This window comes from Scaptodrosophila lebanonensis, unplaced genomic scaffold, assembly GCF_003285725.1.
Source record: "Scaptodrosophila lebanonensis strain 11010-0011.00,11010-0021.00 unplaced genomic scaffold, SlebRS2 tig00000053-arrow-pilon, whole genome shotgun sequence".
Lineage (NCBI taxonomy): Eukaryota > Metazoa > Arthropoda > Insecta > Diptera > Drosophilidae > Scaptodrosophila > Scaptodrosophila lebanonensis.
Genome location: NW_022060548.1, coordinates 3,132,054 through 3,155,906, shown reverse-complemented (window position 1 = coordinate 3,155,906; position 23,853 = coordinate 3,132,054). Strand labels below are relative to the sequence as shown.

General features: G+C 37.8%; 5 protein-coding genes across 6 annotated transcripts; 1 reads left to right on the top strand and 4 right to left on the bottom strand.

Moving 5' to 3' along the window:
* Nucleotides 1-133: 133 nt before the first annotated feature.
* LOC115623846 (ATP-dependent Clp protease ATP-binding subunit clpX-like, mitochondrial) lies at nt 134-7,558 on the bottom strand. Of its 2 annotated transcripts, none has more exons than XM_030518388.1 (7): nt 6,584-7,558; nt 2,748-3,834; nt 2,417-2,693; nt 1,826-1,975; nt 1,543-1,764; nt 1,277-1,483; nt 134-352 (listed from the first exon to the last, which is right to left on the bottom strand). In XM_030518388.1, exons 1-7 carry the CDS (start codon nt 6,639-6,641, stop codon nt 149-151), a joined length of 2,205 nt encoding a protein of 734 aa, XP_030374248.1. In that variant the 5' UTR covers nt 6,642-7,558; the 3' UTR covers nt 134-148. The 2 variants fall into 2 exon arrangements, with proteins under 2 accessions (XP_030374248.1, XP_030374249.1); XM_030518389.1 differs by lacking the exon at nt 134-352 and adding an exon at nt 653-953 and having other exon boundaries at nt 6,584-7,555.
* Nucleotides 7,559-8,096: 538 nt separating this feature from the next.
* LOC115623847 (surfeit locus protein 6 homolog) lies at nt 8,097-9,320 on the bottom strand. The gene is made up of 2 exons (XM_030518390.1): nt 9,035-9,320; nt 8,097-8,971 (listed from the first exon to the last, which is right to left on the bottom strand). Exons 1-2 carry the CDS (start codon nt 9,198-9,200, stop codon nt 8,112-8,114), a joined length of 1,026 nt encoding a protein of 341 aa, XP_030374250.1. The 5' UTR covers nt 9,201-9,320; the 3' UTR covers nt 8,097-8,111.
* An 80-nt stretch (nt 9,321-9,400) lies between these two features.
* Nucleotides 9,401-20,076, top strand: LOC115623845 (rho GTPase-activating protein 92B). The gene is made up of 5 exons (XM_030518387.1): nt 9,401-9,582; nt 9,798-10,069; nt 12,678-12,853; nt 16,653-17,619; nt 18,453-20,076. The coding sequence occupies exons 1-5, from the start codon at nt 9,536-9,538 to the stop codon at nt 19,328-19,330; spliced, it is 2,340 nt and encodes a 779-aa protein (XP_030374247.1). The 5' UTR covers nt 9,401-9,535; the 3' UTR covers nt 19,331-20,076.
* Nucleotides 20,077-21,142: 1,066 nt separating this feature from the next.
* LOC115624157 lies at nt 21,143-21,824 on the bottom strand. Its single transcript, XM_030518753.1, has 2 exons — nt 21,696-21,824; nt 21,143-21,635 (listed from the first exon to the last, which is right to left on the bottom strand). Exons 1-2 carry the CDS (start codon nt 21,753-21,755, stop codon nt 21,327-21,329), a joined length of 369 nt encoding a protein of 122 aa, XP_030374613.1. The 5' UTR covers nt 21,756-21,824; the 3' UTR covers nt 21,143-21,326.
* Nucleotides 21,765-22,298, bottom strand: LOC115624155. The gene is made up of 2 exons (XM_030518752.1): nt 21,995-22,298; nt 21,765-21,939 (listed from the first exon to the last, which is right to left on the bottom strand). The coding sequence occupies exons 1-2, from the start codon at nt 22,233-22,235 to the stop codon at nt 21,803-21,805; spliced, it is 378 nt and encodes a 125-aa protein (XP_030374612.1). The 5' UTR covers nt 22,236-22,298; the 3' UTR covers nt 21,765-21,802.
* Nucleotides 22,299-23,853: the final 1,555 nt, after the last annotated feature.

Below are 23,853 nucleotides of genomic sequence, written 5' to 3'. Positions count from 1 at the left end.
ATTTATTATGAGTTGAAAAACGAAAATAAAAAAGCGAGCAAATTTTTATGATGTAGTAGTTAGTGAAATGAATTTGTGCAAATTTGTTTAGTTGAATAAAAATTTAATTTAATTCAAAAACAATGCAATTACGTTTTACATGCAGCGCCTATTTCTTAATATCTGTTTTCTTTGGGGTATTGGAGAAGACAAGCTTTTTCAGCCTCGACAATAGATTTACTTTGCACATTTTCCAGAATTGCTGGCCCAATGCCGTTTGTATAATGCCGGCTCCGGGAGATATGCAAAAGTCCCATCCGGTATGCTTTTTTAGAAGGTACATATGTATTGTCAAGTTCGTATGTGCCGAAGGCTGAAAGAAATTCTTCATGTAGAGTAAAAAACAAAAAAAAAAACTGTTTAAAATGTTCATTTGATGTTTTGGGAGCTGATATAAAAATGTAACAAAAATTAATTTAATTTTATAATTTTTATTTATTGTTTTTTCTCTCATTTTCTTTAACTTATTAATTAATTTAAAATATTTGTATCTCACGTCGTCGTTCAATACACTAGCAAAAATTTTGAACTCTTTAACTAATGCATTTGTTTGGAGTTATGATAATTATAATTGCTATATCAACATACGTATGTTTTGTTTGTTATCAAATTGTTTATATAATTAAAAATGTTTTTTTTTATTGTTATTATTCGGTATAAATTTCTAGTGAAAATTTTTTTTACAATTGCTTAGCACAGAGAAATTGTTAATAATTATTAACATTGCACTCGATTTTTGAAGGGCTTGAAAGCGCAACAAAATAATTGGTTTTCTTTGCTTTAAGGGGCTCGCTGCATCAGTTTCAGAGCATCTCACAAATATTCACAATGCGCCAGTGAGCCGTTCAAAATGAGTTGCAACGCATTCTTGGGAGTCGGGGCTACGCACCAACCAAAGTATCAGAAACACAAGACTAAAAATATAGTAACATATTAATAGTGTATGGTGGAAAACAGTATATGCTAGTATGTTGGTAATTATTTTGTAGTTTGCACAGCACTGTAAATGACGCATAAATAAAAGCATTTAAGTGTGTAACATCAGAGCTTTCTATGCGCAAGCGAACAAGAATAGTCTAAAATTAATAGCAGCGCAAACTAAATAACTAAATCAAATTTAAAAGCATTGCAATGCTTGATTTGCTTTTTTTTTTTTGGTTGGCGACGCAGCTTTTTTTTTGTTTCTGTTGTTTGTTGTTTGTGTTTAGACTTTTTGCAATTATTGCTTAAGTCGTACTTTCTCACTATCCTCAAAGTTCTTATCGTTATTATCATCATTTGAATTCTCCGAACTGGCATCCGTTGATCCACTACTCGCCGTAGCGTCGTCTGTGTCGCGACTGTAGATGGGTGTCGATTTGCCGCGCACTGTGTCTGCCGTTATGTGCACACCTCTGATGTCCGAGCCGGGCACAATAAACATGGGATCGAGTAACAGTTGCTCCTATAAAACATTTTTTAGATATATAATTGATTAAGTAATAGATGCTGACGTCTAATTACCATAATGGAGCGCAGGCCACGTGCGCCCGTGTGCCTTTCCATGGCCAGTGTAGCAATTGATTTGACCGCCTCTTCAGTAAATGTCAAGTCCACCTCATCCAGGCCCAAGAGCGCTTTGTATTGTGGCACCAAAGCGTTCTTCGGTTCGGTGAGTATGCGCACCAGCATATTTATATTCAAGCTGTGGAAGGGCACTATAACCGGAAAACGACCAACGAATTCCTAAACAAATATGAGACAGTATTCAGTGATTGTTTATATTTTGTTTGCGATATGTACTTACAGGTATCATGCCAAATTCAACGAGATCACGCGCCTGCACCTTTGTCAGGGATTTATCACGCTCCTCCTGATCATTGTCCATGGGATTTGCGGCTGATTGAGCGGCGCGGCGACCGGAACCACTGGTTGAGGGCATACCAAAGCCCAAATACTACAAAAATATTATATTTATTTCAAAATATTATAGAAACAATATTTAACTCTGTAATCTTTATCTAAATAAGGGAGTACTATTATTTATCAATACTTTTGACCGATTTTTCAGTTTTTAAACTTTTATAAAATTAACAATAAGGAAAAATGTTTTTCTTCTGTGATTTTTTTCACTAATCGTTCCCATAACAACTGTATAAAATAGTGAAGCTATATATGATTTGTAGTTGTAAACGATAAGTCTTTATGACAAGTTTGGTGTCTCTACCAATTATGGTTCAAACGATCTCGAGGTTCATACAGACGGACGAACAAAGATACATCGATTCGTAACTTTACTTAGTTTGAACCCACTTAAAGGTGGAAGTCATAAAAACCATTTAGTTCTCTTGCTGCCAATCATTTAATTAACTATCACTACCTATTTATAATACCTTACCTTCTCGTTCAACCGACGCGCTATGAGGCGATCCAGCCCGGTGTATGCGCCCGAGGCAACAAAGAGTATATTTGTAGTATCCACTTGTACGGTCTCTCCGCGTAGCTTGCGCGGCGAATTACGCTCGGGAACATTGACCACAGTGCCCTCCAGCATTTTGAGCATGCCTTGCTGCACACCCTCACCACCCACGTCTCGCAGCTGATGAATGCCGGGGACAGCGCCAATTTTGTCCACCTCATCCAGAAACACAATGCCAGTCTGGGCGCGCTCAACGCTGCAGATAGAATAGTTTAGCTCTGTCATCGGCTGGTGAACGCTGTCTACTCACTTGTAATTGGCATCCTGTAGCAGTTTGGAGATCACGCTTTCAATGTCCTCACCCACGTAACCGGCCTGCGTCAACGTGGTGCAATCGCAAATGGCAAAGGGGACATCTAAGCAGCGCGCAATGGTTTGCGCAATGAGAGTCTTGCCGGAACCTGTCGGTCCCAGCATAATGATGTTGCTTTTCTCCAACTTGACGTCATTCGTTTGTTTATCGAGTATCTCAGAGCCACTGCGACTTTCCCCGCGACTGGAACCATGGACGCCACTATTGTGAAAGCCACCCAGACCAGAGCCATTGACACCGGGGCCACCACCTAGACCCATTTGAGCAGGCGTCTTGGGCGGCAGCTCGTTGCCCGATGAACTGTTAAGCGTGTGTCCGATGCCTGTGATGTGCAGCAGATCTGGTCGGGGTATGCCATCTAGGCCCATGCCGCCGCCTCCACCTCCCGAACTACCCTGATGTTGCAGTTGAGGCAGATTGTGGTGGATGCGTTTGTAGTGATTGTAAACGGCCACAGCGAGCACTTTTTTAGCGAATTCCTGTCCCACCACATGCTTGTCCAAGTACTCCATGATCTTCTGGGGTGGTGGTGGCGGCCTGCGCTGATTCTTTGGCTCCTCCTTAACGCGCTGTTTCGTCTCCACCTCGGAGAGCACCACGAAAAAGTAATTGCACTTGGCGCACTTCACAAAACGAGTCGAGCTCACAAATGTCTCGACCTGAGTGCAGGCGCTGCCACATTTCGGGCATGCGAGCATCTTATCGCCGCCACCAGGCGGATCGCCACTGCTGGTGGTGCTGGCGCCACTACCACCACCTCCTGGCACACCTGGCGGTTTAGACGATGTTGTGCCGCCGCCGGAGCCTAGTGAGCTGCTGGAACTGTTGCTGCTGCTGCTGCTGCACCCTTTGATGGTCACCGCATTTGTTATATCGATGTATGTCGGAATCGCCAATGCCGGTTCGAGCCTCAGTTGCCTGTTTGCGGCACATGTTGGAGTGGCCAGATGAAATCCTCGGGCACCAATCGCCCGTGTACTCAGTATAACGTATTTGGCATGCTGTGTGTTGTTCACGCTGCTGCCTAAAATCAAAAAGAGATAGTGCAGGAGAATTAGATTGAATGAAATTTCAGTTGTTGATGAGTTGATAGAAACAACTTAATTGTGAATGATGGAAATGGAAGCGTGAAAACATAATTTGCAGAGAAGTTTGTAAGGGTAGCAATATTTATCTGATATAAGTTAATCTGTTGTTATAGATCTTTGTGTAAATAACTAGGGATTGTAAGCCTTTTTCCAACGAACAGTACAGCGATTAAAAAAATGGTCTTTTAAATTATTGGCTTTATTTGTTGGATATCTATAGCTAAAATAAATATATCATTTTTAGCTTCGGAACATTGGAAGTGGAAAGCTTTCATATTCTTCCAATGCATCTTCTATTGGCTTCAACACACTTTACTTATGTAAGTATATGCACATATCCAGCGTCAAACATATATGTTGTTGGGGCCGCATATTCTACTTCAAGTTAAAAGTTTGCGTTGTTTAAATACATTAATGTAATTATATCAACCGGTTAGGTTGTGCGGTCACGAAATAAACGACAATTTTTGCATCACTCCCATTTTGAATTTAAATACAACAATTTTGTTATGCACATCAGACACCCATCTCTAGATCCATATATGCATCCAAACATATGTACTCGTATATGGGAGCGCATTGAACTCGAGGTCAACAACGCCACTATATGTGTCATGTCTCATTAACGTGGACAGTAGACGACAATTGTTTCTATAAATACTCGTGCCAGTGATTAAGGGCGAAAATAAATGCAATAAACTCAATTTGACTTGAGGGGTCACTTTCTGCGAGATATGGCCGCACATCGATTGTGCTTAAATGGTTAAGAAATTATTCGAAAATAAAATAGAAAGCGAAGGTCAATTAGCACTTACATAGTGCAGAGAAGGGGAAGCACTCAGCAGTTGGCATTAACAATTATTTATTTTTAATTTATTTATTTATTACATACATACATATGTATGTAGATACGTAATTTTTTTTTGAATTCAGTGATTTCTCAATGTGAGAAATGTTTTAGGCTACTTTTCGTTACGGTAGCGAAATTGACAGTGAAAACCTGTTAACCCTAATAAAAACCAGTCATTGTTTTGAGACACAATTTTAAAATTGCCAACAAAAAATGGCAACATTTTTATATACATACTTATAACATCACAACGCTTACGATACTAAAATTATTTTTAAAGCTTGTTTTTGGATTTGTACAACAAAGATACATACATTCGGTGGCCTAAACCTTAACCCAATTGGCTTACTTCAAGTTACTCTCATGGAATTATTTGATACAATATGATTGGCTTGAAAACTCAGTTTTTTAACTTAAATTTTAATTATTCTTTTAAATATATGTACATACATACATAAGTATGTACATAAGTACATAAGTATGTATGTATATGTATATAAAATAATTTTTTTTTTAATGTTGCGGACTTTATTCTTTTTTCAAAGTTCATCTGTTATTTTTGTCAGTGTTTAGCCATTGTCTGCAAGATTATCAATCGAAGAAAACTAACTTCCGCATTGTTGATGCTGTCGAACGATTTCAGTTTTTTTATGACTAGCTAATATCTATTATCAATACAACCACAACAAGCCACAAAACGAAATAAACTTGGCCTACGAACGTGAATGAAAAAAGTGCGCCAACCAGATCATTGCGTCAACAGCAACAACAAGAAAACGCAATAATTAAAGCCAAACATAAAACAATTCAAGTTCAGCTCAAATGCGCAAGCAAGCGTCGCAGCAGCAGCGGCCACAACAACAATAACAATCGCTGTAGACTTATATTATGTGCGTTTTCTGATTGGAAAAACGTAAGCAAAATTATTAGCAATAATGCTGTCAGCGCCGTAGACTTGACCTTCAACTTAGTGGTGTTTAGACAACAATATTGCCCAATTTATTTTAAATTACTTTTACTTGTTGATAATATTGTATTCGACTTATCTGAAGAATAATTATCTATCCCATTAGACTAAGGCACTGCTGTTCAGTTCGAGAGAGAAAAGCTGTTTCTGTCTGATATCGAAACATGACGACCTTCGCCATGAGCCGTTTAGCGTTTGCTGTGGCAAACAGTGTTTAAATGTAACAATTAAAAAAAATAAATAAAATAAAAGCAAGCTAGAAATTTCTGATAAGCAAACGAGCTAGAGAGAAAAGACCGAGAAGAGAAAGAGCAAGAGCAAGGTGTTTGTATTGTTTTCAATTAGCAAATAGGCGTCCCTACCTCTTTGTCTGCTTGCCTCTCTCTCTCTCACTCTCACAGTCAAAACTGACGACTCTGTTATGGACAAAGACGCCATCGCGCTCGAAATAAAGCTATTTTCCCGATAGTTCTGTCTGTTTCTGTTTGAAAAATTGCAGCTGGTTGACTTTTTCGGCAGATCAGCTGGCTTTTTTTTAAATCAAGTAAGCATATTATGTATAAGAAATAATTTTGATGATCGTAGATTTAAGTGTGACAACAATTCTGAAGCCGCATACAAGCTGGGAATATTATAAGCATTCTAGCTTTTTGTTAATCAATTGATCTAGCTTTTGCTGCTCAAGAATTGGCAACACTGCACAGCCGAAAAGCAGCTACAAATAAACACATATACATATGCGTGTATGTATGCATGTAGATACGTGACGCCCGCGCGACGCAAATGACGCAGTTACGTATGCGATTTTTGCACAACAAAAATCAAATCAAAATTTGTGTGTGGTGTGTTGTTGGTGTTATTCGCTTACCTTTGGCCCAGACGCTGTATTTTGGGCCAAGTAAAATGATTCGCCGCACCATACTCATAGTGTTGGACGACGTGGTGGCTGATCCGGCTTAGACCGTTTCCACTGTTGCTGTTATTTGTGCCGCTGTTACGGAAGTCTCAGCTGGCACGCACCTACACACACACACGCTCGCAACGCACGCAAACACACTGTTATTGTGTTCCAGTTTGTTCTTTAACTATTTTGGTTGCATAAATACGCGCGAGTCTTTTACATGCGTGAGAGGGGAGGTGCGTAAGTTCCCGTTGCTGATTTTTCTTGCCGTTTGCACACTGATTTTCACAGATTTTCCATACAAGTATTAACTTTTCCACCGTTTTTTCTATTTGGCTTGTTTGTACGACGCAATTGTGTATTTTCTTTCGCTACCGTTGCCTTTTTTCGGTGGAAATGTGAATAAAATAGATTGCGCTCTATCTTCTTCTCCCTATGTGAGTGTGTGCCGATTTTTCTTGATTTCTTCTACACACGTCGTTTCGTGCGCGCTGCTCGTTGTCGTCTGTTTCGGCTGGTACTGCTGCTGCACACCAGCTGCTTCTTCTTGCCCACTAAGCAATCGCGATTTTTTATTTGGTCATATGTGTTGTCCGACCCTTCGTTGTATATTTCAGCGTTTTCAAGTTGTTCAACTGTTAAATCCGCAACAACATGAAAATCTCAGCGCTTGTCTTTAATTAGCTGTGCAAGTCACGCTGTGTTTGGTGCGCACTCAAAGTACAGCAGTATCGCGGACCAGCTGTTCAATAGCAGCTGTTGCTTTTATATCTTCTTCTTCTTCTTGACTGCGGTACGTACCGTGGTACAAACAATAACATTAGGCCGGGGGATTTCTTTGGGCTATGTGAAAATTTTGTTTTCGAATCGCACACATGGAATTTGGACTATTTTTATGCCGGAAGATGTATAATTTTAGAAAACGAAAAATAAAACAAGTAATTCAAAAAACAAGTAAATTCAATTGATTTTCTTCAATTTCTAATTGTCGAGCTGATTAGTTTTGCTTGGGGATAGCATCAAGTGTGGGTGGTATGAGATTGCAGGATTTAGATGAAATTTACATAACCATCTTTATATTCTTTACATTATTTTAAAAAACGGCGGGTTTAGAGTCGAATTGTTTAAAATTCTTTGAGCTAGTTTTGTCTGTTCCGAGTTTCAAAATCACCCGACACATTGGTGAAGTAAACAAACACATTTTTATATCATCCTTGAAACGAATAAAATTCCATCTTAGATATTTGTTTTCCTATAACTTCATATTTATTTTAGGAACCTTAAAAATCATCCATTTTAATAGATTTATTTTAAAATTTGATATAAAGAAGAATGTAAAAAAGTTCGCGTTTTGTTATAAAATATAATTTGATTTTTTGGCTCCATCGGCAAGTATCCAATCAAAGCAAAATATGTTTTTGGAGGTTAAACAGTTTTATTTTTCTTTAACTTATTTTAATCAATTATACAATGTTAGCATTAGATCCCATGGATTCTAATAACCAGCTATGATGCGACCTTTCTTCGATGCTTTCTTCAGCTTTCTGTTCTTTTTGTCCTTGCTGCGTTTATCTAGATTTTCTTGTCGTTTCTTCTGTCGCTTTGCAATGTCCTGTTCGACGCGCTCCTTACGTTCTACCCACTTGACCTTAGACTTGCGCTTCTCCACCTTGCGTTTTTTGATGGCTTTTTGCAAAAGTTTTGTGTCATCTTTGACTTTCTTGCCTTCAACCTTTTCGAAAGCCTTCTTCCAGGCTATTTCATTCTGCATTTCAGCAGCTTTCTCTGTCTCGCCCTGCTCCTTCAACTCGTTGATTTGTTTCCGTGTGTCTTTTAACTTTTTGAGTATTTCGCGAGGATTTTGATGGGACTTCTTTGTCTTGCCGCCGGGATTTGCAGCGAAGTCCACCTTCGAGTAGACTATTTTTGCCTCTTCATTATAGACTGGTTGCACTTTGACAGGTTTAATTTGAGCTTTGCTATCCGCCTCCTCACCGTTCTCCTCCAGCTTGACGAAACCGTTTTTCAGTTTTTGCTGCTTGACATTTTCATTCTTCAGGGACTTCGCGGAAGATAGCAGTATTTTTTGTACTCCTTTACTGCGCTTAAGTTTCTTGGCCTCGCGTTTCCTTTGTGCACGCTCTGTAGTCGGTCGTTTCTTTTGACGCAATTTGTTCTTGATGGAGGCTATACGCTCGTCAACATCCTCTCCATCATTGTCTGACATTGTTGAAGTGGCTGCAGATGCTTTCTTCCCATTTTTTTTGACGGCTAACAAATGCGCCTTGCGTTTCTTTTTCGCCGACTTCTCATCGTCAGGTAGTAAGTATTCCTCATAATCGTCTTCCTCTTCATCTAAAGGGAGAATTTTAGCAATTGTTGGATCGACGTTTTTAAGTTAATTTCGGATGCACTCACCATTATTGGTATAAGAATAAGGTATGAGATGGTCTGTCAATATGTTGAGCACTTGTAGCTGGAAATTTTTTACGTTTGTGATTAAATTCTCATTCTTGGAGTTTTCCAGTCCATTCTCACGATCGTAGTATTCTCTAATGCGTTTTACTATGTCCGTATCAGTCATTTTGGCAGCACAATTCTTAAAAAACAAATTAAATTAATGCTCTGTGCGCGGCACACGTGCAACCGCAATAAAAGTAAACAGCTGGCAGCCCGCTAAACACAGCTGCAAAGGGCGTTGCCACAGCAATAAAATTTCTCGATAGCTCAGGTAGCGCACATCACTGCTTGCAACATTGCTTTACATCATTTTTCGTTCAAACGTCGCTGGAGAATGACTAATTTGTTAACTATATTGAATGTCGAGCTAATTACACACTAACAGTAACAACAATAAAGTGCATCTTACGTTCAAACACTGACGACCACTGTGTGCAAGGCGACGACAACAAAAACAACATGAAGAAACAGTTTGCAAAAATAAAAATTGCCGCTGAAAATTTAAGGTAAGTTCAAAGGCCAAGAAGTAAGACGACGAAGACGTCGGGCAGGTGTTGTTATTGCCTCATCGAAACGGCGCAGCGCAGCAACAACAACAGCACAAACATCAATGCCAAAATAAAGCACAACGCTTACGTCGCTGTCAGCTGCTATTATTGTTGTTGCTGCCGCTGCTGATGACCTAACGGCATTTGTACTGATTTCCGTTTCCACTGGCCAGGTCAAATAAAACGGACTGCAAAGATTATGAACTGGAGACGATTGAAAAGCAGGTGGATAGATACCGTGATACCATTGAGAAAATAGTTCGTAAGCTGCCAGCGCTGAGTAGCAGCAGTAGCAGTAGCAGCAACAACAATGGAACAGTTACCATTGAGGAGCACGATAAACGCATCAAAAAGAATACGCACTACAAAATAGGCCAAACATTGGATGAGTCCGCTCAAATGTTGTCCAAGGATATGGCATTGCAAAAGGTGCTGGCAAATTGCGGTGAGTAGTAAACGATTTACAATTACTGTTAGAGGCTGCCGCTGCAGTCGGCAACGTTGTTTGTGGGCGTTGGCGTCGACCGCGCTGCGCCGTTTAAGTTTTAGTGATAAGAGCGGCGTAGCGACTGCACAGTGGTGCCCATTGTTTGGGCGCCAACAGAAAACACATTCATATATACATAGAAGAGAAGGTGTGTGTTCATAGATATGCATGTTTATATGCATGTGTATATGAAAATAGCTTTACATGACAAGTGTGTGTGTGTGTCATGGGCTTGCGTGTTTTGCCGAATGTTGGTGTGTGTGTGTGTGTGTTTGCGGCCTCGCCTTGTCTCTGCGCTTGGCCTTGTGGCATTTACATTTCTCAACGTCGCTTTTTTGATGCATTGTTGTTGTTGTTGTTGCTTTATGTGGTGTGCGTTTTTTTTTTTAATGATTATAATAATTTTTATTATGTCGTTGTTTTGTTGTTGCTTTCTTTTATAATTCATTCGCTGCTATTGCGGTTGGCTGTTGACTGTGTGCGTGTGTTTTGACTTTTTGCGGCGTTTCGACTTTTGTATTTTTATTTGTGCTTATTTCGCGCCCCCTGCTTAATATAAACAGACACACACACGCACACCCATACTAATAGACACACACAAAATAGCGCAAATTTGATTGCCCATTTTCTATGAAATTTATTGTGCATTTCATTTGAATTTTTAAACAAACACTCAAAACGATACCCAAGTAAAAGTAAACTGTAATAATTAAAATATGTTGCAGAAAAAGTAAAAGTTGAGCCAAAAACCTAATCATATAACCCCCTACACACATGCATCCATATTTATGTATATGTATGTGTGTATCTCTAAAAATTGTTCGTTTGTTTATGTACTTGGCGCCCGTATTCATACATACACCCATACATACTTATTACTCATTCATACATACACATCAATTGTTCAATAATTCACAGTTTTGTGTCAGTCACAGTGGTGTAGAACTAATGAGTATTCTTATTTGCACAACTGATTACACTAAACAACAACAAACTAGACTTTGAAGTGCATGTAGCTAGTTAGGTAAACAATTTTCCATAAAATCTCAAAAAACCTAAAGACAATTGTCGGAAGATTTTGCTCCAAACTAAATAAAATGGAACATGTAATAAAAAAATTTAATTTTATTGTATTGATGTCTATAAAATAATTATCAGGTCGTTTCCCGTTCACTATTTTAATCAAAATTTTCCAAATAAGTTTAGATTAGTTTTCTAATTTGGACGAAATAAAGTTGAAAATGTTTTCCTTTACCTTTAAGAAAAGAACAGACTTAATACTCTTCGTTTATTTCTGCAATATAAAACAAGTATTTATGCTGTGCAGTGTTGAAGAATAAGCATCTTTTGCAAATGTGTGCCTCAATTGTGTGAATACGTGCGCAGCTTGAATGCCAAAGCTTATCTGAAGAAGCATTGCATAACCACGACATACCTATACTTATAGCATGAGCAATGCATGGCTGATTTATTGTTGCCCCACTGTGCCAAAGGGGCACCCTTTTATTGTATTTTGCAAGCAACATAACTTGCCTGCCAGACGATGCTTCTCAATTCAACTCGTTTTACTATCGCCAAAGTACATACATACATATCTTCAAAATTATACACTCTCACACGCTTATATAGGGGCTTGTTTGTATGTGTGTTCCCTATAGTTGGTTGCCACTGCTGTTGTGAAGCCTCAAGTTGTGCTGCCAACGTCGCACTCAACACAATTATCACAATTTTGCTTACTCAGCTCGCCAGCGCGCCCGCACACTCCCACATTAGCGCACTGCCTCAACAACCGGCAAAGCGCCTGCCCTCCCTCCCTATCCCCTCCCCATTTATATCTTTGCTACCGTCTGCTATAAGGTCTTAAATAAGCATTGACTTCCTCACTTGTGCCGAGGAGTTGCACTTATAAAGCGAGAGAAAAAAAGAAGAGAAGATGCTTTGACACACGACTTTGCATCAACTATTAAATGACTTGCCTACAGACGAGCTGCCTACACTGCCCTTCATTTGTACTTTGACATATTTAGTTTTCTGTAAACAATGGTTCCTTTGAAATGTACGGAAAGGGAAAATGAAATCAAGTTGTCGTAAAGAGATCTTTATATAAATATTAGGTTTTCATTTTAAAAACCAAATGAATTCCCAGGACAGATTGTTCCGAAAATAATTTGTAGTGGGCGAACCTTTTTTTCCATTCATGTATTTTAAGATTAATAAAAATGTTAAATCCGAATATTTTTGTGTGACTCCAAATTTCTGCTGGCGGTTCCTTTTATCTGTAAAATCTATTTTTTTTTTTATTTGTACAGATGTCGATAAAGTAAATAGATCTTGCGACTTAGAAGCAATATATATATTTTGTTCCCGTTTTTTTTATATCGAGATCTAATATGCTTTATTTAACAAAAATATACCCGTAGTATAGAATAGCATTTTTTAAAACTCAACATATAATATTGTTGCCTATAGTTTGTTTTTGGCAACAATTTGTTTATGTTTTAATAACCGCTTGTCCAACTAATTTTAGCATATAGTGTAATTTTATGCTTTGCTTCTTTCCTTGCAGGCGAGCTGGAGAAAACAATTGCCGAGTGCATCATCGAAAATGAGTTGGAAACGGAGACCAAAGTTGTGCGACGTTTAAGACATATCTTGGAAAAAGAAATACAAGAGATCTCAATATCAAAGCGGAATGTCTCGCGCACATTACAGGAATATACATCACTAAAGCGCAGTTATGAGGTGAGTCCGAGTCCGAGTTCAAGTCCGAGCATTAATGAGCATAAATCTCTCGCTTATGAATTATGGGGATTGTACGCCAGCTGGCAAATGTTGAGTTTCCGCCTCATGTTGTCTGTTGGTGATTAGGCGCCCATTTCTTTTCATTTCATTACGACCAACCGGTTTGGCCAATTAATTAGTGAATGCGTTGCGGTAGAGATGAAGGGAGTCTCCCCATAGGTGCCCTGTTAGTTGTTGTTGCTGTTGTTCCTATTCGCATTGCGATAACCGAAACTTATTCAATTGAGAAATTTACTTTGATTACAGAATAAAAGTGGAACTGACAAACAACAATAGTGGCATAGTATACTTATTTATACAAATGGTCATTGTCTAAGACTACTGTTGTGTTGATTGTTGGGATTGTTGTTGTCGAATGATTAAGGGCTTATAAATGGCACACTGCTTCGAAGTTTATGTGTTGCCATTAAGTAGAGTTTATTGTGAAACTGTGAAACAAATTTGTAAATTGGGAAAGCCCATATTTCTTGATTATACTGAGAAAATTCACTCTCTCTATGCAATTAGATTTTTAAAAGACTTACACACAAATAAAACTGATTTTCGTGGATCCAATTCTACTCAATCATAAAGCTGACACTTTGTCGAAAAGTTAATTAATTATACCTTAATAGGTATTTAAAAAAATTGGTTGACAAAGCTATCTAAATTAATAAAACTTGATTAAAACTTATATTTGCTGTATTTTTATGATCAATCCATGAATTGCAAATATTTACATACTTTTTTATTTTGAAACAAGATCATTGATAGTTCTTCAGCTCTATGTATTTCCATATAGTTCCATATATTACGTCCGATAAGGCAATGAATTTAGGTTTATTCAGTTGTAATATATGTATGTATATATGTATAAATTTTTGTGAGCTATTCAACCACCAGTAGGATGTCTTCTTGGGTTAAGTACCTATTTGTAATCCATCTTCACGATACTTATGTTGCCCTTTCAATTTTAAACCACTGTGCTTGTATCAACTAGTGTCTATGAATATAGAGCAATCTACTTTAAATTTCTATCTATAGTTTATGAAATGAAATAAAATCATTAAAAATTGGTAGTTCTTTAGCTCTAAGTATTTCCATATAGTTCCGTATATGACGTCCAATTAGGAACTGCATTTATGTAGGATGTGGTATTCTTAGATTATATCTATTTTCGTCATCCTGGATACTTATGTTGCCCTTTCAATTTTCATCCACTGTGCTTGGATCAACTAGTGTCTATGAATATAGAGCAATCTACTTTTATTTTCTATCTATAGTTTGCAATTATCTTATTGGCAAGCGTTTCAGTTACGTTGGCGTCAACTGATGATATACTTTTGTCTAGTGGAGAAGAGTGTTATCAATCATCTCTCCTTGTCTTTTCTTTTTTATTTCTCTCGTTTCATTTGCTGGCTCATTTGTGTTGTAGCTGGCGTTCCAATTTCTTTGGGTATCAGAAAATTGACATTTGATTTGCGCCACTTATTGGCTCTGCTTATTTGCTCGCTCAATCTGCCGTTAGCTTTGGATTATATTCGGAGTGGCGTTCGTGTTCGTGTTCGAATTCGAACTCGTCTGTATGGGTGCATTATTACTAGACAGTTTTTCAAGCGCTGCTTTTGCGAGTATGTCTGATTGTTTTGGCTCTGCTTTCCGTTTATAACTCAAAACAACTCGACACGACGTCTTGTGCCATATAAAGGCGATGACAGCGGACATGACTAGAGTCGCCAGGTAGTTGTTGTTGTTGTTGCTGTTGGCTCAGCTGCTTTTTAAGGTGTCGGAAGACGTTCATTGACTTGTTTGTAGTGACATCATAATCGAAATTCGCTGAATTGCGTTATATATTGCCTTTACCTATACAAGTATGCCCCTGAAATCAAGTCGAATAAAATAATCGTCTTTCTAATTGTTGTTATCGGCAGTCTGATGTATTTATTGACAGCCTATTTGTCCACCTTAGCAGTATTGGCCCGACAACTAATAAATGTCTAGTTGTGGAACTGGCAGCGGTCTAATTGAGTGGCTCTATACACGGAATTCCTTTAAAGTGGTGCTAACTATGTACAAGTGTGTTGGGAATGTGTAATGTGCAAAGCCTTGATATGCTGGAATTTGTTTAGGTATGCTCTACTATGTACCTATTTATATATGTATATATATATGTACGAGTATATATGTATGTGTGTATTGTGGGTTTGCCTGTTTCTGATTTAAGTGATTTGAGGTTGCACTCAGGGATTGTGGTGGTGGTGGTGGTGAGTCACGAAGCTGTTGAAGATGATTTTGTTTCTGTATTGGGCATAAATAAATCGTTGATTGCTATTGTTTGTTAAGACATCAAAACGTCAAAACATCAACTTGTCACGATTTGTTTACAATTTATTTATAGATGGATTACGTTTTGGCAATTGTAGAAAAATGAAAAGTAAAGCTTGTGTTTATTTACTGAGTATTCCAATGCTACAAACACTTAATTACTACTCGGCCAGTCAGTTTATATAACTCTTGATTAACTAATACATTATCAATTGAACTATATTTGTATAGGGTTAAAAAGGTCTAATTTATGGCTTACAAATGGCATGTTTAATAGCCATTTAGCTCTGATTTTGCACAATTTGATATAAAAATTATTGTTAGTATAGTAATATATAGTTTTGTTGAAAAAACGTTCATTTAATAGTTTATATGAATTTTGGATGTTTGCTTATAACCTTGATAAGCTTTTAAAGTGGCAATAGTAAGGCGGACTATTTTAGGAAATCATATCCAACTGGCTTGCCCACAAAACTGATAACAATTATTATTTCCATTTATTTCCACCCGTATGCTTATTATTTGCATATAAGAACAAAACAGAAACTCTTAAAACCCTTGCAACCATTTCTTATCTCTGTTTCTGAGTCACATAACGAACCGCCAGTAATTGAAAAATGCTCGACAACCATTAACGATGCATATTAAATTCCCAATTACACGTGCGATTGTTCGCTCTTTATGCATGGGAACAAAGGTTTCAAGTCTAACATATATATGTATGTAGTATATAGAGCCAGTTACAATCGACAAACGCTGTGTTTAGTCATTTCCAACTTTCTATTATGTGGGTGGGTGGTACAACGATAAGATAGAGGCAAAGACTGAGGCAGCGAGAATCTGAAGAATCAGCAGCTGCAGTCTGCACAGACAATTGTGAAGAGTTGTGTGTGCGTGAAAGTGAGGCGTGAAATGCCAACGCATTTGACATTTGAGCAATTAAAACAAAGTCTTCCAACAAACAAAAAACAAAAGCCAACAACAAATAGAAAATTAAAATAAGAAGCGGCGATCAAACAAAGCACGTCACACATTCGTGTCTTATCGGGCGGGAAGTCCGACAGACTGCTGCTGGGGTTCAATGAAACAGTAAATTATGTATGCTTTCCAATAAAAAGATGATTTAATATTATAAAATATGAAATGGGGCTAGAGTTGATTCATAGACGTGAATACTTTTAAGTTAAAATTGTCATTCATTTAAGACACGATGAAAAGCCAGACAGGCCTGATTCCGTTTCTGAAACGAAGTTATGTTTTCAAATTTCATACTATAATGGAATTATTCGTTTTTCCTCGACAAATTAGTAATTAAATTTTTGTTTAAGTAATTTTTGAAGATAATTTGTAAAAGTTAAGGTTCCACACTCCTTTTGCTATAAACAATTCATAGTTAAAATAATATTGTAATAACAACTCTCTCTTTATTTTTTAGACCGCCCTGAAGCTGGATGAGCCCGCTGCCAAAGTGAATCACATTAAGAGCCAGCAGGAGGAATGTGAACTGAAGCTGGAAAAGGAGCGCGATGCTTGGGCAGCGCAAATGCTTGAGCTGATTGCCAAAGAGGATGAGATTGTCAATTGCATACGTGATTATGTGCTGAACCAAAGAAATTATCACGAGCGTGCGTTGCAGCATGTGAATGCCTCATTGGCGCGCATTCAGGACACCATACAGGGCACCGAAAAGTCACGCTTTGGCACCTCACTGAAGGAGCATCTCAGCTCAACGCATCGTGAGATTTCCTACATTGTCGAGCTCTGTTGTTGCTGCCTGCTGGAGAATGGACTCGATGAAGAGGGGCTGCTGCGCGTGGGCTGTGCCAGCACTAAGCTGAGACGCATGAAGCATGCGCTGGAGGCGCAACATGTAAAGACCCCGTTACCAGTCGAATATCAAGACCCCCATGTGATTGGCTCCATACTGAAGCTCTATTTGCGGGAGCTGCCCGAGCCATTGCTCACCTATGCCCTCTACAAGGACTTCATACGGATTGCGGAGCGCCACAGCGAGGCGGAACGCAAAACGGAGATTAAAGCCATTCTAGGCAAGCTGCCCAAAGAGAATTATGCGAACCTTCGCTATCTCACGCGCTTTCTCTGGCTAGTCATGCAGCGTTCCGATCAGAACAAGATGAGTTCCCAGAACCTGGCCATTGTTATGTCCCCCAATATGCTGTGGCCACGCGTCGACAAGAGCAGTAATGCCCCCGCGGACTATTTGGGTCAAGTGAATAGCTCATCGGCGGCGAATATTATTGTCGAGCTCTTGATCAGTCAGTGGGAGTATTTCTTTGATGGCGAAGTCGATTTCTTTGTCACGCTGCAGCGACTTAAACTTTTCGTGGAGGGCAAAAGCAAATCGAATTCATCGAACGAGCATTTAGATAAACATGACGGTGGTGAGTACAGAGGGTGGAATTTTATATAATTTTTACCCAACTAGTACTTTATTATTCTGTTGTACTTGCATTCATATTTTATTGTAATTACTAACTTTATATTTGTTAGGTCTAATACGCCTCTGACCAGGTCTGGGCCGACTGTAAATACAATTCCCCCCACGAGTCAGAAGCGTTATTAGATATTGTATTATTTGCTTAGTTTCTTAGAGTTGCTATGTTTTTATTATAATTTTTGTATATTTGTGAACTTTATAAATAAATATAATAATGAATTAGTAGAATCCGTGTCAAAAAACATCTTAAGCGTTTGATCAGCCGAATGTTGGCAGGGTATACTTAAGTTATGGTCAGATAGCCCATTAATTGGCACAGAATGAGAAATATATGCAACAGTTAGAAGGGGGCGTAGCAGACCTTATATTGTAGATACATAAATTGTCTCAATGGCGGATAAGCTGTAGGTCTGTCCGACTGTATGAACGTCGAGAACTTTTGAACTATAGCAGCTAGCGACTTCAAATTCGGAATACAGACTTATCCTAACCGTATGCAAAACAAGTTTAAGGCAAATCTTAAATCGCATCATTAAATTATATAGCTACTATAGGAACATTTGTATATAACGATAATGTAACCAAATGAGTTATTGCAAAAATTGGTGAAGTATATCTTATAGGCTTGGTTTGGTTTTAATTAGTTTCACTCTAACCTTCCACCCGTTTTAAATCAGAAGCTTATTACAATGTTCTGGCCTCTAGTCGGAGTTTCTTTGAAGCGATTCCCGCAACACAGCTGTAGCGTTTATTAATTGTAAGTTTCTTAACCCACAGAAGTTCTGGAGAGTCCGCGTTATGGCACGTTGCGTCGCCAAAAACCAAATGCGCCCTCGCCGCCGAACAAGAATGATGCCACGCCACATGCAAATACAAATGGAGGCAGCATGGATAGCGCACATCGTCCGCATGCCAAGGAACTATTCCCACAGCAGCAGGAGCGACAGCCAGAGAAGCCCGCCAAGCCGCCGCTGCCAAATCTGCCGCAGTTCCAGCAACACCAACAGCAGCAGCAGCAGCAACAACCCTCGCAGACTCAACTGGAAGCTCAAGCACCGCCGCCTTTAACGCCCGCCAAACCCGTGCCAATGACCCGCACCCAATTCTTTGGCCTGGACAATTTGCCTTCGCCAACGGCAGATCGGAAGAGCACAGATAGCATTGGCTCCTTCAAGCTGAAGCCCGATTTGCCACAGAAACCACAACTGCCAAAGCGACCCGCAGTGCTGAACTTTGGTGGAGCGCCCAGTGGCAACAAAAGCGATGATGAAGGCACAACAACACCTACGCAGGCACAAATAGATAACAATGGCGGCTTGGTGAGGTATACGGCGGAAAAATTTATTGATAAGTTGCGGCAGGAAAATTGTGATACGAATGGAGGTGGCGGTGAATTACTTGGCGCTTTCACGAAAAAGGAGACAAAGGAGCTCAATAATCACAATAACCATGAACAATTTCTGTCAGCAGAGCAGCAGCCGCCACAACAGTCAACAACAACAACAACAGCAGCAGCAGCAACTACAATTACGACAAGCAATAAGGAGCAGCAGCCAACACCAACCACGCCCATATCGCCAAACTCATTTCAAACGCCGAAAAGGCCAACGGTGCCAGCGCCGCCACCGCCCACAATACGCAAGCAGGCAGACTAGTTCTTCAAAAAACTTTAATTTTGTATTTAGACTCATGCAAGGCAAACAAAAAATAATATACAATATTAATAGTCAACAGACTTGTTGTTGTTACCGCAATGAAGTTGCGTTGGCCACAGACTCGAGCACGCACAGTATGTAATTAATTTTTTAAAAGGCAGTCAAACTATAATAAAAAGGCTAACGCCAACGCTTGCAACAGCAATAACAAGAATAAGAGGAGCAAGGAGATAAAAATTGTTAAATAGAATGCAACAAATTTAGTTTTGTGTGCATTTTGCATTTGTATTTTGAAATGCTTTGCATTGCAGTTTAATTTGTATGTGTTTAGCCATATAACTACTATATGCATATATCAAATGATATCGCTATCTATCTATATATATACCTACAAATATATATACATAGTATGTAGTCTGTAACTCATTTGTGGAAAATCCACAAAACTTAATATTTAAAATGCTGCTGCCCACTGAACGCAAACCCCAAGTCGACAGTTTTTAATTTTGTTAAACAATGAAAATCCCTTATTTAAGGTTGTGATAGAAAACAGAAGAAGCAAAAAGGTTTGTGTTTCCTTTAATTTTTGCTTTGCTTTTGTAACATTGTACGATGAAAGACAACGTCTCATGTGATTTTTAGTGAAGCAGAGGAAAGAATTTAATTTGAATTGAAAATTGATTTTTCTTTAATGTGTAATTCGGGCGAATGATACAACATGGAACCAATGTATTCTAAAATATTTTATTTTATTTAAATTCTAAATACGTATTCGGAGCATTAACATGTGTGTGTTATGTGTATGTATGTTTGTGTATTATGAAAATTATCAATTTTATTTATGTACGATGTAATTTGCTTTATTAACTTTTAATGCTATTATTATTATTATTTGTATTATTAATTTTTGATAGTGAAGCTTACAAAAAATGAGCATCGAAAACTGTATGAAGATTTTGTTGTGTATATGAAATATACATTAAAAAATTTATGATTTTTGAAAACAATTACATCTGATTTGTTGTTTGTTTTAAAACCTCAAAATATTATTTAAATAAATGCATGCTACAGAGCTTTGGTGGTAATCGCAATCGCAATTTTTGAGGCATTTATATAAATTAGTGATCGGCATTGTGCAATCATAGAGCAAGTCTAAATAATCCACTTAAGCAGAACGAGTATTTAAATATTTCGCTGTTGAAATGAACTCGTCTCGTTAACCTTTGGGTTCATTCACATATAAAGCACTTTTATGAACAAACTTACCTAAGATATTGCTGAGGTTTATGGGAAATTTGTATAACTGAACTGCAGTTCTAAATAAATATTTCTAAGTAGTAATTAATTGGAATTATTCAGGTGAAAAGTAAATATGCCACATTAACTACCTGATATGAGTAATTCTTCGCTCTTGATATCTTTATTCAATATCTGCACGTATTTGCTTTATGCTTCAAATTCCTACTACAATCCTATTCCTCACTATTTTTCTACCACTAAAACACTTAAAATTTCTGCAGCATAATTAACATGAACACATATTTAGAAATGTCAGGGAACTTGATGTCAAAAGGAAATTTATCTACATATATAGGACAGACCAAAAGTGGAAGCTAATTTATATACCAAATATTACAGAATTGAATAGTATAGAGTATAACATTCTGGCAAAAAGAATTTGTAATTTGTGAGTTCAAAATGTAAAGTTGAAAACTAAAAAAAAAAACCGTATATTCTGCTACCAATTGTATTGAATAAATAATTAAAAGAAATTGTGCCCAAACAATGCAAAATAAAATGTTTGGAACACATGTTAGTGGACTTTATTTTCGTTAAATCAAAGAAAGAAATCGTAGCACACATGTATAGCTATATATGTAGTATCACTATTCCCTATGTTTAAACGAAGTTTGAAAATCGTAAGTTGAAACCAAACCACACATACAAGTATTATGTGAACTTATAAACTTAGTTTATCTAGAAAATATACTCCTAACTAGATTAGAGCGCCCTCTACAGGATAACTGTCTATGCGACAAACATTCCTGGCTGGCCAGGCGCCAGTTATATGCAAAAAGGTCCAAAGCTGCAGGGAAGGGGATTTGCAGACTGAATCCCTCTTAATGGAGCACTCTTCAATTGACTTCACACTCTGTCCAACAACGCCTTCATCCAATTCTCGCACATAATCCATAAAATTATCAACATTAAGAGGGGCTTTCTCCGTTGTTTTTTCCGTCGTTTCCACTTGTATCTTGCGTTGAAATTCGCTGCGATAATAATCATTGATCATGGACATCATGCCCTACATGAATTACATAAGTCCAAGTATAATAAAACTGTTATTTTAGTTCGAATAGCTTACCTTGGAATACCAGTAGATGATGCCAATGAGCAGAAAGCCCTGCATGAATGGACCAACCATTGTGTAGACTCTACTCTTTATTTTATTTACTAGACGTAAGGTATTCCCTATAGTTGTTGCTCGTAACGCACGCTTTCCCACCACTGATGCAGCCAAAAGAATTGCTCACGAATATTTGGCCAAGCCATAGTCACAATCAACATAACCGTGTTGGCGAAGACAAACAATTTCATCATTTCAAATGCTGTAAGGATTTAAGGATAAAAGCAAGGTACTAGCAAGGTAAGTCATTTACAGACCCTCCGGCGTGCGTAGGTAATCCCCAAAGCCGGAATTCAGATCCTTATCGTGTTCATCCTTGTTGGGGTCGACTGTGGTTTTGCCATCTGCCTCTGACTTTCCCGATTTCTTTTTGCTATTTTCCGACTTGGAGTTGGGATTGCTGTTGCTGGAGTTCGAGTTGGAATTGCTGGTCCTGCTGTGCTTATTCCTGCCGTAGCCTGTGGATGTGTTTGCAAAGGCCGACTTCTTGGCTTTCATGGCACAGCTGAGGCGGTTTTCAAAAGCCAAATTGCTGGCGACGACGTCGTCGCTTGGCAATTGCTGATCTAACAATGAGTTCAAGAGTTCCACCAATATAGGGGCTCTGACTTTTGTGTGTCAGTGTGCCGGTTGTAAGGTTTCCCTTCAATCGATTTTCAAATTTGCAGGTGGGGGCTAAAATTGCTTGCATACCAGAGCAGAGCAATGAGCTTAAAATACAATAGACTATATACTACATAATTGTATGAACTAACTGCCAACTGAATAAGAACATACAGAAGTTTATTGAGTTTTATGCAATGTTATGTTTTAACTATACTTTCAGTTAAAGATTCTCTTCAAATAAGTATTTGCAAAAAACGCAAAGTTCTTAGACTTACAACTTTTTAAGTACGATTTATAATTTGTTGAATACAGCTCTATTTAAGCAAATATTGGTATTATAAGAAAGCTCTGAACATTTGCTTCTCCAGACAGCTATGCAAGCCTACGTGCGAAGAAGACAGCGTAAGGACTCGGCGCAACAGAAAGCTTGGCCTAATAAAGCTACGAATACAGTTCAATCGGTAGAAAGTTAAGCACTAGCTCTAACTATACTGCTTTACAATCGAAGCCACAGCTAATAGCGAAGATTGTTATAAGATTTGGATTAGTTGTTAAATAAAGCGGATCCTTATGAAAATAATTATTTCAATTACTATTAATGAAACCCATTATATCTTACGCTTTACCCTTTTCTTTTTAGATTTTTTTGAATAAGGAATATAATAAAAGGCAGGCTAGTATTTGTTAAATAAAATTGTACTTATCATGAAATTTTTTGAAATTCATTAAAAGTTTCCATTAACTCAAAAAAAATTATATGTATTTGCAATAATATTAATATTATTGGAGAGACGACTTAATCGAATAACAATTGTTTTTGAAACATAATTAAAACTGAGCGTAGCACACTTTTAGATTTTTCATTTATAAAAAATTATTTACAATTTATTAAATTATTATTAGAAGCTTAAGCTTAATAAATAACATATCCTATTCAACTCTTTTTATTTATAAAACACTTAGTGACAAAATTAACCAAATAAGATGACTTCTAACCAGAAAAAAGCTCTCATTCAACAACAAAATTCCCATATACAAGTCCTACATTGCTCCTATCTGGCGCAATCGCTGCGAAATTCCACTTAGGGAGATTTCAAACCTTGCAAGTCAAAACCCTTGGCTTGTTGACTGATGCCGCCTGGTACAAGAGTACTGGAAACATCGAAAAGGATCTTGGAGTACCAAAAGTTAATGACGTCCTTGCCGAGCAGCCTGCGCAAGTTAAACCCATGTTAAACCCTTAGTGAAACGAATTTTGTAAGAAAGGAGGATCCACAGTAGTAGGCCGAAAAGGCTACATCCCGTCAGGCTTGTCAATTAAATTCGATAAAATATAAATAATAATACAATAAATCTAAGCTCCTAGTTTAATTTGAATTTGTACTATTCTATAAGTTAAATTTAGGTTATTGCAAATAATAACAATAAATGATATATGTCAAAAAAATGAAAAAATACTCTTATTTGACAATGTTTTTTTTTATTATTGATTTCGAACCTTAAATAAACA